This window comes from Poromitra crassiceps (assembly GCF_964638095.1).
Source record: "Poromitra crassiceps genome assembly, chromosome: 3".
In the NCBI taxonomy this organism is placed as follows: domain Eukaryota; kingdom Metazoa; phylum Chordata; class Actinopteri; order Beryciformes; family Melamphaidae; genus Poromitra; species Poromitra crassiceps.
In genome coordinates this window covers 61,332,608-61,347,743 of record NC_139625.1, presented here as the reverse complement: position 1 = coordinate 61,347,743, position 15,136 = coordinate 61,332,608, and the positions used below count along the sequence as shown (strand labels likewise).

Sequence of the window (15,136 nt, the reverse complement as noted above, 5' to 3'; positions counted from 1 at the left end):
TTAGACACATGCTTCTCCTATGTGCAGTCGCCAGCCGCTTCTTTTGCAGGAGGACGTAGCGGGTGGGAGGCTCAAGCTATTCCCCCAGTTCCCCTCCCCCCTGAACAGGCGCACCAACCCACCAAAGGAGGCACTAGTGGAGCGACCAGGACACATACCCTTAATCCGGCTTCCCACCCGCAGACACGGCCAATTGTGCCTGTATGGACGCCCGACCAAGCCGGAGGTAACACGGGGGCATCTACCAGTGCACTACTGCCCAAATATCTTTTCTCATTTGCTCCCAAACAATTTTGAAAAATCATTATTTACACTCTTTTTATCTTGCGTTTGCATACTAATAATCCTCTCATACTATATATGATTAGTCTTTTTCCCCCTAGTGCTGCTGCTCTTCCTTTATTTACATGACATGTTAGGAATTTAGCTAAAGTTCTTACTGTATAAGGGACTTAAATAAGCAGGTCCTTTATCAGGAGACATGGTACGCAGTTCATGGACACATGGGCTGTTCATCAAACCTGTGGCATTTCAGTTATATTTACATGAATATATTCTGTTTTATGATCAGCTCCGAACCAGAAAAAAGACCTTAAAAATGGGCTGAGGATGGCAGACTGTTTTCATTGTGTATTGGTGGTCACCAAAACAAGGAGAGAAGTCTGGTGAGGTGTACATAATGGTAAAAAAAAAAGGTACATAATGGTAACCATAGATTCCCAGCTAACATGAATGCTGCTGCTGTCCCTCTCACCAGCGACCGTGGTGCTGACGGGGCTGGAGCCCAACACGACGTACGAGGTCCGAGTGGCGGCCGTCAACGGGAAAGGCCAGGGGGAGTTCAGCCACACGGAGAGCTTCCAGACTATACCCATCCGTAAGTCTGCTTCTGCTTTCCTCTACTGCCTCTCTGTTCCTCTCCTTTCCTCCACTCAACTCATTTCATATGGAATTCTTTAAAGTGGCGGGATCTGACCCAAAAGTACGCTTCAGGACCATTCACACAATACTAGTGGAATACCGTCCCTGTGTGACCGGTGGAGGCTGCGCAAGTTCAGCCATTAATCTGCACAGCCATCACAAATTCAGCCCTAATGACTCATTAAAAATCTGCCTCTTTTAGGTCACCCACACAGGTGCTCTTAATACTTCCTGAAGTATTCAGCACGAAAGCACATGCAATGGCATAGCTGTGGCCGAACACAATTTCTACTCACTCACTCACTCACTCACTCACTCACTCACTCACTCACTCTCTCACACACACACACACACACACACACACACACACACACACTTCGCATTCTTGTTATAGGGTTATGAGAGGGTTGTCCTTTTTTTCACTTGAGCATCTGACCCCCAAAATGTCTGCACGTCACTGTAGCCTACAAATGATCCATGCAAAAAACACAACGATTTGTAACGATCGTTAAGAAGTTATCAAGATGATAACTGAGCTACTCAGTGGATAGTAAAAAGTGACTGTCAGTGTCAATATACAGTACCTCAGGGTGGCAATAGCTATATTCTTTTACAACAGAATACCACTACAAATACTTGTGTGCATCCACGAAGGCACTCTCCCGCGCAATACCCGTGCAGTGTATCAAGTGTAAGTGTTGCGTTCTCTGCACATCCACCCCGTATGGACTGTGTGCTGGCAGGCTGGCCAGCGGGGACAGATATTTTGAAAATAGTTCCCCAACAGATACAAAGAATATTATGTTTGATGTACATACAAAGAACTGCCGCGATCGGATTTGACTCACCTCAACAGGCAGCCAGACTGTGAACGCTCCACCAACGGCTGATTCATTTGGTGGAGGTTGCAGAGCGATTGTTCAACATGACCAAGTTCAACAATTACTCTGCGCATTCGGCAATTAGTCGGCCCTAATTAGCTAATTAAAAAATCCGGCTCTGTTAGGTCACCTGCAGGAGTGCTCTTTACACTTCCTGAAAGTTTCAGCGTGATCGCACGTAAAATGGCATAGCTGTGGCCGAACACAATTCTGCTCACACCCTCACAGACAGACAGACAGACACTTTGCATTCTTATTATAAGATGTATCCAAACAAATGAAATAGGCCTTTATTCGCTACTACAATGGTTACTACAAGGACTTTGACCAGGGTTGGTACTGACACATCCCGGCAAGCATCTGACACATGATGTGCAGGTGATCAAGTGCAACATCCACGCAAACAACAAATTGACACAATTTCTTGTGATGTTATCTGATGTACACGTTCATGCGAAAACATGCTTTGGAAGCTTATTTGAACTGATATCAGAAAGATATTTAGGTCTCAATGTCACAACATGAAATGACGGATGACTACAGACATCTTCAACTTTCATTACACAAGTTTTCAAAGTCTATTCAACCATTAAAATATACATGTATTGTATGCTGGGATCACGAGACAATCACACAAAATATAGGATTACCAGACTCAGTTCATGAAAAGATGTGACAAGAGCTCACATGTAGTGCAGACTAGACGCATGACAGTAGAGTAAACATAATATGCTGCAAAAATATATTCAAAGGCGAATTGCTTCAGTGTAGCAGTGCTGGTACAGCTTCTATTAGCTGTCATATTAATAGGCATCAGCACCTTAACCAACTGGCAGCTATTTTCTCTCACTTATAAAACTCCAACATGCTTCTATTTGGTTTTTAGAGCCTCCTCATATTTCAGCGATATGAACATCACTGGAGCGCTTGGAATAGCTCCTGTCAAATTTGTGTCGCATTGTAAAACCGCTGCATTAAAATTATTTAGTGTGGTTTTTTTTATGATAAGTATTTTATTGAATAATTCTGGCAATCTGGCACAGTAGGATTGCAGTAAATCCAGGCAAGGCTATAGCAAAATAATTTCCCACTGCTCAAATGATGTGTTCTCAATTCGGCTACTGAAAATGAATGTTAAAGAGAAGACCCAATTAGCAAAATACAGTGATTAATATGAACCTTGAGTCAACATATAGCCAGGCGCTGGGATTTGCCTCGTAAAATGAATTTAATTCAACTTAAAACCGCCTCTTCTCTACTGATCTCATATCTCATGTTACCACCTGCTTCCCTCCTCTATGCACACCCGGGCTCTCTCTCTCTTTCTCTCTCTCTCTCTCTCTCTCTCACTCACACACACACACACACCACACACACACAAAGACACACTGTTCCCCTCTCTGCTGGAGCTCTCTAACAGCCTCCTCCCTGTGTCTCCCTCAGGAGAGCCGAGCCCCCCAGCGGTGCATGGGCAGAGGGGGATGGGCAAGGCCTATCGGCTGGGGCTGGTCAAGCAGGACGACGGAGGAATGCCCATCGTGGAGTACATAGTCAAGTACAAGACTGTGAGTAACATGGGGGTAAATATAGAGTCCATACAGTAGTAAACTACACAACTGTGACATGGAGTACATAGTCAAATACAAGACTGTGAGTAACATTTAGTACATAGTCAAGTACAAGACTGTGAGTAACATGGAGTACATAGTCAAATACAAGACTGTGAGTAACATGGAGTACATAGTCAAATACAAGACTGTGAGTAACATGGAGTACATAGTCAAATACAAGACTGTGAGTAACGTTTAGTACATAGTCAAGTACAAGACTGTGAGTAACATTTAGTACATAGTCAAGTACAAGACTGAGTGACATGGAGTACATAGTCAAGTACAAGACTGAGTGACATGGAGTACATAGTCAAGTACAAGACCCTGAGTAACATGGAGTACATAGTCAAGTACAATACTGTGAGTAACATGGAGTACATAGTCAAGTACAAGACTGTGAGTAACATTTAGTACATAGTCAAGTACAAGACTGTGAGTAACATGGAGTACATAGTCAAGTACAAGACTGAGTAACATGGAGTACATAGTCAAGTACAAGACTCTGAGTAACATGGAGTACATAGTCAAGTACAAGACTGTGAGTAACATGGAGTACATAGTCAAGTACAAGACTGTGAGTAACATGGAGTACATAGTCAAGTACAAGACTGTGAGTAACATGGAGTACATAGTCAAGTACAAGACTGAGTAACATGGAGTACATAGTCAAGTACAAGACTGTGAGTAACATGGAGTACATAGTCAAGTACAAGACTGTGAGTAACATGGAGTACATAGTCAAGTACAAGACTGTGAGTAACATGGAGTACATAGTCAAGTACAAGACTGTGAGTAACATTTAGTACATAGTCAAGTACAACACTGAGTAACATGGAGTACATAGTCAAGTACAAGACTGTGAGTAACATGGAGTACATAGTCAAGTACAAGACTGTGAGTAACATGGAGTACATAGTCAAGTACAAGACTGTGAGTAACATGGAGTACATAGTCAAGTACAAGACTGAGTAACATGGAGTACATAGTCAAGTACAAAACTGTGAGTAACATGGAGTACATAGTCAAGTACAAGACTGTGAGTAACATGGAGTACATAGTCAAGTACAAGACTGTGAGTAACATTTAGTACATAGTCAAGTACAAGACTGAGTAACATGGAGTACATAGTCAAGTACAAGACTGAGTAACATTTAGTACATAGTCAAGTACAAGACTGTGAGTAATATTTAGTACATAGTCAAGTACAAGACTGTGAGTAACATGGAGTACATAGTAAAGTACAAGACTGTGAGTAACATTTAGTACATAGTCAAGTACAATACTCTGAGTAACATGGAGTACATAGTCAAGTACAAGACTGTGAGTAACATTTAGTACATAGTCAAGTACAAGACTGTGAGTAACATGGAGTACATAGTCAAGTACAAGACTGAGTAACATGGAGTACATAGTCAAGTACAAGACTGTGAGTAACATGGAGTACATAGTCAAGTACAAGACTGTGAGTAACATGGAGTACATAGTCAAGTACAAGACTGTGAGTAACATGGAGTACATAGTCAAGTACAAGACTGAGTAACATGGAGTACATAGTCAAGTACAAGACTGTGAGTAACATGGAGTACATAGTCAAGTACAAGACTGTGAGTAACATGGAGTACATAGTCAAGTACAAGACTGTGAGTAACATGGAGTACATAGTCAAGTACAAGACTGTGAGTAACATTTAGTACATAGTCAAGTACAACACTGAGTAACATGGAGTACATAGTCAAGTACAAGACTGTGAGTAACATGGAGTACATAGTCAAGTACAAGACTGTGAGTAACATGGAGTACATAGTCAAGTACAAGACTGTGAGTAACATGGAGTACATAGTCAAGTACAAGACTGTGAGTAACATGGAGTACATAGTCAAGTACAAGACTGTGAGTAACATGGAGTACATAGTCAAGTACAATACTGTGAGTAACATAGTCAAGTACAAGACTGAGTAACATGGAGTACATAGTCAAGTACAAGACTGTGAGTAACATGGAGTACATAGTCAAGTACAAGACTGAGTAACATGGAGTACATAGTCAAGTACAAGACTGAGTAACATTTAGTACATAGTCAAGTACAAGACTGTGAGTAATAGTTAGTACATAGTCAAGTACAAGACTGTGAGTAACATGGAGTACATAGTAAAGTACAAGACTGTGAGTAACATTTAGTACATAGTCAAGTACAAGACTGTGAGTAACATGGAGTACATAGTAAAGTACAAGACTGTGAGTAACATTAAGTACATAGTCAAGTACAAGACTGTGAGTAACATGGGGGTAAATATGACAACTGCAAGCAGGGCTGTAGTCAAGATCACCTTAGTCGAACTTGAATCCAAGCCAATTCCAAGACCAGAGCAAATCCTATTGAACTACTGTACATGACAATGCTTGCAGTCAGACTGGCTTTTTTTTTTTTTTCGTCTTCTGCCTATTTTGACTCGTCTTGGTTTCTGTCACTAAAAAGATGTTGACTCGACTTGTTCCTGACTATCTAATCTTACTCGTAAGACCTGGGTTGTAGCACAACCCTAAGTCGATTTTATTGATTGATTTGTTTTATTGATTTTTTTTTACACCAGCACTATATATTGTACTACAGATTCAAGATTCACTTTAATAGCCATAGTAAGTAATTCGATAGATATACATTTATCACTGTTCATCCTTAAGAAATATTTAACCATTATTTTGCATTTGGAAAGAAATGGACACAGTTTATTGCCAATTTTGGTGTTAGTCTTCTTGAATAGTTACAGTGACTTACATACTGTACGTGGGCTATTTTACACTGCTTGTTAGCGTCATTGTTGCTTCCTGAATCCATCATGGTGACTAAAACTTTAGTGAAAAAATCCTACATTTTGGGCCAGCAGAATAAACTAAAGTAGCGTGGTGCTGGAAACTGAACAAAGCAAGGCAGACAAGCAGTGAAAGCTGACTAAATAAGGACCGTCCAATTTAGAGGATGTGTTTTCTCTAGTTTCAAAGTGTGCAATTTGGACTCACACAGAAGTCATCAAAACGGATCAAAAACATAGATTGTGTGTGTGTGTGTGTGTGTGTGTGTGTGTGTGTGTGTGTGTGTGTGTGTGTGTGTGTGATACAATAGCCACACAGGATTGCATTTCCTTCTTGTTTGGAGTGTGTGTGTGAGTCAGTGGTTCGATATGTTCCTGCCGAGTGGTTCTGAGGGGTGTGTGGGTGGCTGGCAGACTGCATAATGCGCGGCTCGAGAATCTCTATTTTGCTATCTTTGTGTCACTTACAATTCATGGTTTAAATGAGAGTGTACACAAGCTGTCAAAATGTGTTCATCCATTAAAACAGCTTGGACAAGCCTGCTCAAACTCACTAGATAAGGCAAGCAACCAGCATGGGACTACAGTGCGAATTAAAATAGATGGCACGCACGCACGCAGACTCTCCACAGGACTAAGTGGATTTGAGCTTGTCGAAATCTTCCATGTCCCCAGTGCTAGTGTGTCCAAGCAGGCATTGCTCTGTCTGGTTGAGAAAGTGACAGCCATTTAAAATAATACTGTTGCACATGAAAACACACTGTGGAGGGGTCAGGGACTCTCCACAAGGCCGTTGACGGCGAGGCGGAGCCAATGCAGGGGGAGAAAGGCCGATCATCCACGCCCCGGTAATCCCGCGGCCTTGTCTGCTATCATGAACACACAAATACACAAGTGTATCGTCGTGGAAGGGCACACACACACACACACACACACACACACACACACACACACACACACACACACACCAAGGACGGACATGACAACAGACACACACTAAACACCACGTATGCAGATAATAGTAGTATGCACACAGACACGGATCACACCAATCAAATTTACAGCTACTGTACATCACAAGTACTTCACAGTCCACAGCAGATCTTCTCACACATCCATGGCTTGGCCCTTGACTTTGTAATTCTTGACACAGAGCCATGATATGAAAAGCCCATTTTCCACTGTTCCCTGTCCCCTGACATTTGGAGGAAATGCTGCCCCCAGGAGGCGAGAGCAGTAAGTGCACAGCAAGTTCAATGTACAGCTCCAGCTCTTCAGCTCCGTCACTTCGTTTGCAGTCGGTCTCAACGAAAGGAGGGTGAGAGAGAAGGAAGGGAAGAATGGTGGAAGGATGGATGGAAGCAAACAAGGAAAGAGAGAAATAATCTAAGAAACAAATAAAGCAGAATAGACCCTTTTACTGTTTGTAAACAGCGATGACGTATTTCGTGGGCGGAGCCGAACTTGCTGCAAAAAGTTACAACTATCAGCTGTCATAGAAATATCAGCTGTCATAGAAATACGGAAGAGGCCGACGCCTCCTCCACGTATTTTAAAGCTTTGCCAGCAACAGACAGGTTACCTTACACAAATAAGCTAACTCTTTAAATGGCTTGAAATGTTGCAGAGCCGGACATCATCATATTCCTAGTGGGAATGTCCAGTGTCTATACGCATACGGCACAAGACGTCTTTTTCCTGTATTCCGGGGATCTCTCTCATTTCGGCTTGAGTTCCGTTGAGCAGGGGCGGACTGAGATCGTAATTCAGGCCGGGCATTTATACCAAGCAGGCCAGGCCAATACGGGCCGACGCGCGAAAAATTTGGGCCGTTTGAAGCCCAATTTTGGGTCGTTTGAAGCAAGATTTAGTGAATATAATGCTAACGCGATGATACATGTTACCTATTTGTTCACTAATAGAAACATCAACATTGCCTAGATGCAAGTATAATATGAAGAAGTAAAACCAAAAACATGCCTCTGTACAAACGCTTCACAGCAAACTTTATTTAAGGAAGAGTGATCAGATTGTGCATACTGCGTTATTCTCCACAGGCTTAAGAACTACACGTCATAATAACAATAATAATAAACATCAACATATTCTCAGTTTCATTAAACATCTTCCTGTTTAAGCAAGCCCCTACCATTAAACACATGGTAGTGTGTTCTGCTCACGCTCCAACCTTTGTTTCTGAAAAATTAGGCCAACAATGGTTTTAGTCTCTATAGCCTATAGCCAAGTGTTGAGCAATGCAAAACTCAAGGCTCCAACACAAGAGTCCAGAAATGAGCAGTGGCCTGCCTGGCCTGCTGTTCAGTGAGTGGCCTGACTGCGGGCACACACCGAAAAAAAAAAAAAAAAATTGCAGGCCAGGCCAGGCCACCGGCAGGGCCGATTTTACCAACAGGCTTACCGGGGCTGAAGCCCCGGGGCCCGGGACATCAAGGGGCCCAAATTTTTTTTTTATTTTTTTTTATTTTTTTTACTAAATAATAATAATACTAAATAATAATAATAAAAGTGCTTGTTGTTACATCTCAGTGGCAATGTTTTCTTTCCAATCAGGCTGTTTATGAAAGAACATGATGGCTAAACCTACAGTTTGTGTTTGTAAGTTAGAATGGGGGTACGGTGGCGCAGTCGGTAGCGCTGTCGCCTCACAGTTAGAAGGTCCTGAGTTCGATTCTCGCCTGGGACACTGTGAGCGCTGTGGTTGTGTTCCCCCCCATATCTTCAGTGCCTACTGCCCAGGTGGGGTATCTCGTCGTAAGGGCCTTTCTCTCTGTGTGGAGTTTGCATGTTCTCCCCGTACCCCCCAGGGGGTTCCTCCGTATATAACCCCCCCACTAAAAACATGCAGAAGATCAGATCGTCATCGTCATCCGACCAGTGACGACAACATCCGAAGTTGGTCCCCGGGCGCTGTACGAGAAAGCGACCACTGCTCCTGGCCTGCCCCTCGGAGGAAAGGACATGCCTGGATGGGTTAAATGCAGAGGACACTTTTCACCGGCCACCGTCAGCATGAGTGTGTTGTGGCCGCATGCATGTATTGTGGTGTTCGTGTGACAATAAAAGACGGGCTTGTCCGTTACGAGAGTTTTTTTTTTTATGCTGACAGGAGAGCAGGTGGTGACATGAAAATTAGTGAGAAAAGGAGAAGATACTGAATAATGACATCACAACAGTATAATCCTAATGTTGATTTAAAATGAGATATTCCTTTAACACATTCACTGCCAGCCGTTTTTCAATACTGTAGTTAGCTTCTGCCAAGGTTTTTTTTTGAGGATTCTGGCTCATCTTTCAAGAGCCTAGGATTCGTTTCTGTTAGGATTTTGTGAACACACAATATCTCAAAAGAACTAATAGAATGTGTGCTTTCTCTGTCTAAAAGAGTTAGTTTGTAGAGTTAGTAGTTATGTAAGCATTAGCAGTTGAATACAGCATGGTTTCAGCGTCTGAAAATTTATTCTGAGATAAACGGCTTTTTGTGAAATTCGATAGAACAGTCACTTTAACCATTCATTTTTGGCATCAGTAAGACGTCAGACATCTAAACAATAGTTTTGAACAGTCATTTCCTCCATAACAGCAGGAAACACCCCTCTCCTTCAAACTCCTCCCTCCGTGTGTGTTCTTCTTGGCTGCAGCGGGCGTGTCACAAGCTCGTTTCTGTTGCTGCTGTAACCTCGCGTCACCAGGCTCACTGCTTTGCTGCTGCTGTGCCTGTCTGCTGGCGGCCGCTGGCCAAGTCTGGATGGGCTCGCTCGTTTCTTGGAGTTTCGGTTGAGAGCTTTGATGAAGCTTTTGCGATTCTGGTCATATTTATGCTGCGTGTTTCAAAGTGTGTTCCACCCGTAATCTATTATGCAAATTTGCAATCCCGCACCGCCAGCAATCAGCGCGAAAACGAAAGCGTTTTTGCCAATCCATTTTCATGAGAATGGCTTCCTCACACTGCTTTTTGCTTGCCTTCCTCTAGTCAGGAGAGCACTGTCGCCACTTAGTGGGTCGGTGGAATGGGTTGTACATGTTCGGTGGCTCCAATATTTATATAAGAGATGTAAAAGGGTTAGATGCACATCCCACGGTCAAAAATTTTTTTTTTTTTTTTTGACGTATTAATACGTCATTGGCAGTCAACCGTTGGATTTTTTTTGACGGATTAATACGTCATTGGCAGTGAACGTGTTAAATACGGTTAATTTTTTTTTATTAGATTTAAACATTTTCAAATCTTCCGCTTGAGGGGGGGCCCCTGCAGAGATGAATAGCCCCAGTGTAAAATCGCCCTGGCCACCGGGCATTTGCCCGACGTGCCCGATTATGCAGTCCGCGCCTGCCGTTGAGTTTTGGATACCACGATGCGTGCGCAACTACCCCTGTGACGTCCACCGTAAAAGAGTGCTTTAAGTCCCGCCCCCTTCCAGGGTCCGCATAGGACCTCAGGAAGTTAATTCCCAATTGACATTTTGTAAAATCCTCATCCGTCCATTTGTAGCTTGAGACTAGGGGGCGGAGGTAGGGAAGAGGGGCCATAGCTAGGGATAGAAAGATGGTAAAGAGTCAAGATTCGAGGGGTGGGTAGAAGGCGTGGCTAGAGGGATGTGGGTGGTGGGAGGGGTTGGAAAGGAAGGGTGCGGGCTAGGGAAAAGGGGCTGCAGCTAGGGATAGGAAGGTCGTAGAGGTCACCGTTTCTGTACAGGTAAATCAGAAATAATCAGAACAGAAATAATGTGATAGCTTTACACAAAGCTTCTATTACATGTTCTCAGTTGACTGCTCCTAAACCTGCTGCGCTTACTTTCTCTCTCTTTGTTTTGGTCCGAATGTTTCATGGTCACTCACAATTCAACTCGTACCTGGTCCACTTGGTTCCAGGCTTAAAACTCTTTATATAACCACTTCCTGAGGTCCCATGTGGATTGCGGACCCCGGAAGGGGGCGTGACTTAGGCACTTTATTGAGGCATTTAAGAGGCATCAACAAATGGAAAGGTGCAAGTGAACTTGAGTAAACTTGCAAGTCAAGTCTCTTTACCTATGCATGTGCATCTGCGTGGGCGTTTCTCAACAGCACCTCCGTCTCTGGTTCCAATAACTCTCAGATTTCCCAGATAAACACGAGGAGTAAGCCGTCCTCTGCCCTCCTTTGATGTTTGCAGACAAATGAAATCTAGAGCATCACCAATTAAATGTGTAATTTATTTCAGGGTATGACTGGAGGATGAGGAAAGAGAGAGACAATTGGAAAAGGAAAGAGGAGAGTGAAAGAATGCCTTCTCCTGCAGAGAGATAGTAGTTATTTCCGTTTTCAATCATATTTTCATCATCTTCTCTCTCTCCCCCTATCTCTCTCTCTCTCTCTCTCTATCTCTTTCTCTCTCAGGATAAGGAAGAGCAGTGGATGACCAAGCTGGTTCCGGGAGCCAACGACTTCGCCATGCTGCAGCCGCTGCAGTGGAACACGCGCTACGAGGTGGAGATCACGGCGCGCAACGTCAAGGGTCTGTCGGAGCCCACCTTCTACCAGTTCTTCATGCCCCAGAAGCCCGACATCACAGGTAAAAGGACAATTCCACTCTTGCATATACTCTCACTCCGTTCAATATCATCCATCTGGAATGTCCACTGCATTCCAGGAGTTATTTTGTCATGATGCGTTGTAATTTGCTTTTTTGGGGTACCTGCTTTCACTCAACATGCTTTGTCTACTACTTGAACCACAGTTCCCAGAATGCCTTTCAACAAATCCCAGCAAACGTGCCTTAGCGCGTTGCATTCATGGTGGGTTTATACATGTATAGCAGTGCGAGAGTGGGTTTTTCCAGTCAAGAAAAAGTGAGTCATAGCTCAAAACACAAGGTATTGTGGCTGCAATGCATTCTGGTCTATTGCTGTCTGTGGAGAAAATGGTCTCTCTGCTTCTTCTACAATGGAGTTCTCCTCGTTATGATTGTTGAACGTCGGTACAAAATTGTGACTCTAGAAGCCCTCACTCTTTGATTTGAAGGGACTAAGGGCATTTACTATTAATTCTAGGAAGTTTCTGCGATTAAACTCCACTGTAGCTACTAGGACTGGGTCGGTTTGAAAATTTTAAAACCGGTTCGATATTGCCGTCTAAACCGGATCGAACTGGTATACCGATTTTTTTTGTTTTTTTTTTGTATTTTTTTTTTTTTTTTTTTAAGCAGGGCTCCCGAGTGTGGCCCATAACTGTCTGTAGTGCAACTTCAGTCCACCTGATAGCGATAATACACCTCTAAGCTGGTATTGTCAACCAGCAATGATACTGAATAAAAAGAAGCAGGACACCTGTGTAACAAACACACCCTGTATTTATTTCTCATAACTATTCAGCTTAACTTTTCTTCAAACATCAACATAATAAACAAAATAAGACTTTTGCACACTAGTGCAACTTGAGAAGAGGCTAATACGAACAATAGTGCAATCAGAATGGACTGGCAAAAAAAATAAAAAATAATGGTTTTTTCGGTTTGCACGTGATCAAACCGGTTTGGGCTCGTACACCGAACCGAACCGGTAAAACCGGAAATCGACCCATGCCTAGTAGCTACAATGGAAATATCTCAACATGACTTTGCATCATCTATGTTTGGCCAGTTATCCACAAGGGCCTAGAGATGTGAGGCAAATAGCCCAGCTGTTTTTTTTTAAAGGTCCCAATTCGTGCAGCTGTAACCTCTTAAAAACGTGTGTCACTGGTCCATAAAACATGATTCTGGATTAATTTGTCAAAAATATAGCAACCCCGTTTGTTGTGACGGAGTTCTCACTTCCTCATCTCGTCGCTTCCCAAGAATGGTCTGTTTCTATAATATATTCAGAACTAACAGTTCCCATTGGCCGCTGAGGGAGAGCCCGCCCCAGGCTCCCAGCGGCCAATCAGATTAGCGTCTGTGGACCAGCACGCTAGGTTGCGAGCTATCGCTAACTTAACGGTTGCTACGCTAAAGAGGACATCTCAAAATGCCTAGACTTACCGAATGCACCTCCGCAGTTGCTGGATCACGTACAGTTGGCGTCGCTCCAGCTAGAAGTGTTAATTTTGTGGCTATAGACAAAATGGTGCAGGTAGCTTGTGTGAGAGAGACCCGCGCAGTATGCTTGAGGACCATCGTGACATCCCAATACCCCGTCTGGGGAACAGAGCGTTAGGGGGCGTGGCTTGAAGGAGACTGCAGGGGGAAGCTGGATAGGGACAAATCCAACTGTGGCAGTTCTGAGCTTGTGACCACTCATTACAGGGAGGGATGACAGCAGTATATATGCATTTACAAGTAAAAACAGCTTTTGCACGGAATGGGACCTTTAACATTGTTACGGTGTTTTAGAGTGGACATTTACCTTGAAAACATTGTTATATCTTTGCTCTCTCTTCTCCCTTTTCCTCGGGATCTTCCTCCTCTCTGTGGTGACACTTTGCACATTCTGCACCAAACGACAGTGCAGACAGAATGCTTCTGCATGGACAGTTAAACTAATTTCCTTTTGAGATGAAACACACAGGCAGTCATGTAAGCCAACACATAGCCACCACACTTATTTCAGCCTGAGTCAGCTCGGTCCTGATTGTCCTGATGTTGAGGTGATGCAGCTGTGCTCTCAGAGTGTGTGTGCTGCGCTTTCTCTGCGTCTTTCAGCCTTATGCTTAATGTTGCACAGACACAACGCCTGCACGCACGCTAGGCTATATGCTTTCCCATTCCCAAGCCCTCCAGGCCATTTGGGATAACATGCACACACACATGCACACACACGTGCATTAATACCATTGACTGTATAATATTTAAGCAATATAGCATGAGAGCCAGTGTGTTGTGGCAAATATATCCCGCTGATCAGCTGTTATCCCACTCGGCCTGCGGCCTCGTGGGATAACTGCTGAGCAGCGGGATATATGCCACAAAACACGCTGCTCGAGTGCTATATTGCTTTTATAAAACGGTTTCCAAGTATGATAAAATAATAATAATAATAATACTATAAGTCCGACTGGCATGTCATTCTGATAGAGTCAGTTGAAACACTACTGTAAGGCGGGACCGCAAGAACGTGCGGGTGATTGGATTGGATCGTTCTGGAGACTGAAGTTGACATTGGCCAATCCTGGCGCTTGCTGAGAAGCTGAGAGCTTTCTGGAAAGCCCGACACGCAGCTCGAGCGCAGCGCTGCATTCTCAGCGCTTGCTGAGAAGCTGAGAGCTTTTCTGCAAAGCCTGACACCAACTAACGTTACGGGGTTAAATGCGGGGTTAAATGCGGGGTTAACAGCCTTTTTTTTGCAAAGAAGACATTAGCCCGCGTCTATTCTTGTACAAAACTTAATTTTCTGCGAAGTATTAGTAAAGTTATAAGCGAAGATCGATTCACAAGGATCTGACAGCTGTCTCCGCCATTTGTTTTTTCTACATTGTCATTTGAGGTAACCAAAGCCTTTTAGTAAGAGAGTTGCCATGGCAACTCAATAACCCATGGCCATGGGTTATTGGAGTGGGTTACTGGATTTATACAATGGCTGTGAACCAATCAGATTGCTTGATTTGAGAGAGCCGTTTTATAAAATATATTATATATATTAAAATATATTATGGACGCGTCGTCCATAATATGGACGACGCGTCCCCGTTTCCTACCGGGATGAAAGAGTGAAGCCGAAGCGTCATGTTTCAGCAAAGACCATGGGATTTCAAGCAAGACGGCCCAATTTCAACTCAGTTCCTGTCACATTTTTTGCCCATGGCTTTCCACGGACACGCCCACTTAGGAGATTTTCGGCAGGTCTGAGTCTATAGAGTACCGCAGGGATGATGTATTTTTGTAGTCCGAACGCGGAAGTCCCGGACTTCCGGGTTCTTCACTGTTTCTGCCTATGGGATT

General features: G+C 43.5%; 1 protein-coding gene across 1 annotated transcript in view; it reads left to right on the top strand.

Moving 5' to 3' along the window:
* ncam2 (neural cell adhesion molecule 2) overlaps positions 1–15,136 on the top strand; it is a gene marked incomplete at both ends in the record, with an annotated part of 533,990 nt that overhangs the window by 465,056 nt on the left and 53,798 nt on the right. The window contains 3 exons of the mRNA XM_083633844.1: positions 758–877; positions 3,246–3,367; positions 11,620–11,794. Of these exons, the coding sequence (XP_083489970.1) occupies positions 758–877; positions 3,246–3,367; positions 11,620–11,794 (417 nt within the window). The remainder of the gene's footprint in view (positions 1–757; positions 878–3,245; positions 3,368–11,619; positions 11,795–15,136) is intronic.